Genomic DNA, 2787 nt, shown 5'->3' with positions numbered 1-2787 from the left:
CCTCAGCACCAAAATATGGACACCTGATAGTCCAATGACCCGAGGACAAAATGGCGAATGTGGGGTGTAGTGTGGTATCGAGTAGAACACAGGAGACCCTGCAGCCAAAGCTGAAGGTTCATTTGCTCCCTTCGGGGGTCCTTGAGGCCTGTCTGGCAGACAGGCACTCACCACTCTGAGCCTTAGTGTAGGAGCATGAAACTCTTCCTCAGCAAAGGACCTTGCAGACAAGGCAGGATTGGGGATGATCGTTGGTAGGAAAGAAAGTCCTGCAGCACGAGCTGGGGGCGGGGGTTTGTGCTCTATTCCAGGACAGTCAGCCCCTGGATAGCACACACTCACCCGTCCAGATGGAATTCCTCAGCACCTATACAGGGATGCCTGGTAGCCCAATGAGCCAGGGACAATAGGGAGAATGTGACAGAGAGGGTGGTGCTCAATAGAGCACAGGAGACCCTGCAGCCCCAAGCTGAATGTTCCTGTGTTCCCTTGTTTGGAACCTTCTGGCCTGCCTGGTAGGCAGGCACTCACTGCTCTGGGTGGGTAACCTTAGTGTAGAAATGGGAAAACTGTTATTGAAGAGAGAACTTAAGAGACAGCAAGGCAGGCTTCTGGGGGGTAGATGGGGGCTGGGTCATGTGTAAGAAAAGGGGCCCTGCAGCAGGAGCTGGGGGAGGGTGATTTGTGCTCTCTTCCAGGAGAGTCAGCACCTAAATTGCACACCCTAACCCATCCAGAAGGAACTCCTCAGTACCTAAACAGGGACGCCTGGTAACCCAGGAGCAGGCAAAAAAAGGAAACAAGCCTACTTGATTGTAAAGCATAATTTTTTAAATGTGTTCTTGGATTCTGTATGGCAAAATTTTATTGAGAATTTTTGCATCAATGTTAATGAGTGATATTGGTCGGTAATTCTCTTTCCTGTTTTGCTCATTGTGTGGTTTTGGAATCAGAGTGACTGTCAATTCAAAAGAAGAGTTTGGGAATGACTCTCAGATTCTATTATGTGCAACACATTAAGGAGTATAGGTATCAGCTTTTCCCAGAAGTTCTGATAAAATTCAGCATTGAAATCATCTGCTCCTGAGCTTTATTAGCTTGGGAGCTTTTTTATGACCGCTTCTATTTCCTCATGACTTATAGGTCTATTTAAATTGTTCACCCGTTCTTGATTTAACTTTGGTAAATGGTACTTATCAAAGAGTATGTCAATTTCTTTTATTTTTCCAACTTTATGGCATACAAGCTTTTGTAAAATGACCTAATGATTCTCTGAATTTCCTCAGTGTCTGTTGTTAAGTCTCCCTTTTCATTCCTGATCTTGTTAATTTGTGTATTATATCTGTACCTTTTGTTTAGTTTGAAAAATTGTTTGTCAATCTTGTTGACTTTCTAAAAGAACCTGCTCATTGTTTCATTGATTCCTTGAATTGTTCACTGTGTTCCTATTTTATTGATTTCAGCTTTCTGGTTGATTATTTCTGGTCTTCTACTACTCCTGTGATGGAGGTGGGTCATCTTTCTATCTGTTTCATTGGTTAAGTAATAAAGAAACTGCCTTGGCCCCTTTAATAGGACAGAAAATTAGGTAAGCAGAGTAGACAGAACAGAATGCTGGGAGAAAGAAGCCGAGTCAGGGAGTCGCCATGATTCTCCCACTCCAGACAGACGCAGGTTAAGAACTTTCCTGGTAAGCCAGCTCGTGGTACTACACAGAATATTAGAAATGGGTTAGATCAATATGTAAGAGCTAGCCAATAAGAGGCTGTAACTAATGGGCCAGGCAGTGATTAAAAGAATACAGTTTCCGTGTAATTATTTCGGGGCATAAGCTAGCCATGTGGGCGGCCGGGTGCCGGGGACATAGCCCAGCCGCAGATATTACAACAGAGTGGCGCGGCCCCGCGGGGGGCGCGGCGTTGGCTGCCCCGGCTCCCGGGCCGGGCAGTGGGAGCACGGGGCCTCGTGTCTACTTCCAGAGCCCCCCCGGGGCGGCCGGCGAAGGCCCGGGGGGCGCGGATGATGATGGCCCCGTGAGACGGCAAGGGAAGGTCACCGTCAAGTACGACCGCAAGGAGCTACGAAAGCGCCTCAACCTGGAGGAGTGGATCTTAGAACAGCTCACGCGTCTCTACGACTGCCAGGAGGAGGAGATCCCAGAGCTGGAGATAGATGTGGATGAACTCTTGGACATGGAAAGCGATGATACCCGGGCTGCTAGAGTGAAGGAGCTGTTAGTTGACTGTTACAAACCCACTGAGGCCTTCATCTCTGGCCTGCTGGACAAGATCCGGGGCATGCAGAAGCTGAGCACACCCCAGAAGAAGTAAGGGTCCTGACCCAGATGACCATGGCTCCCACAGGACAATCGCTGCCCCCAACCTCGTAGCAACAGCAATACCAGGGGACCCTGAGGCCAGGCCTGGTGCCATGAGCAGGGATCCCTGTGCCCCTGCCTAGGGGCCACTTCCCTTGCCCTCTGTTTTCCATTTTTGGGTTTTTTTATTGTTATTAAACTGATGGGACTTTTGAAAAAAAAAAAAAGAAGAAGAGGAAAAGAAGGGGGTAACTGGTTTTTTGGGATGATTGGTATTTGTGAATTACTGTTTATAGAAAATTGTACTGGTACTGTTTCTTGTATACTGATATGTTGAATATTGAATGTGAGTGTTCCTACCTCTATTTTTGTATGAGTATGCTTATAACTTTGTCTATATTGTATTGATACATCTACCATATTACATTGTACATTTCTACCTCTGATACTATGACATTTTTTACAGTTGA

The 2787-nt window shown here is 46.8% G+C and overlaps 1 protein-coding gene across 1 annotated transcript; it reads left to right on the top strand.

Moving 5' to 3' along the window:
* Window positions 1–244: 244 nt before the first annotated feature.
* Window positions 245–2529, top strand: LOC130869140 (protein phosphatase 1 regulatory subunit 14B-like). Its single transcript, XM_057761203.1, has 2 exons — window positions 245–254; window positions 1891–2529. Exons 1-2 carry the CDS (start codon window positions 245–247, stop codon window positions 2328–2330), a joined length of 450 nt encoding a protein of 149 aa, XP_057617186.1. The 3' UTR covers window positions 2331–2529.
* The last annotated feature ends 258 nt before the right edge of the window (window positions 2530–2787 follow it).

Source organism: Chionomys nivalis, unplaced genomic scaffold (genome assembly GCF_950005125.1).
Source record: "Chionomys nivalis unplaced genomic scaffold, mChiNiv1.1 scaffold_28, whole genome shotgun sequence".
Taxonomy (NCBI): Eukaryota; Metazoa; Chordata; class Mammalia; order Rodentia; family Cricetidae; genus Chionomys; species Chionomys nivalis.
The sequence above is the reverse complement of the archived record's forward strand: the minus strand, read 5'-3'. Positions and strand labels throughout refer to the sequence as shown.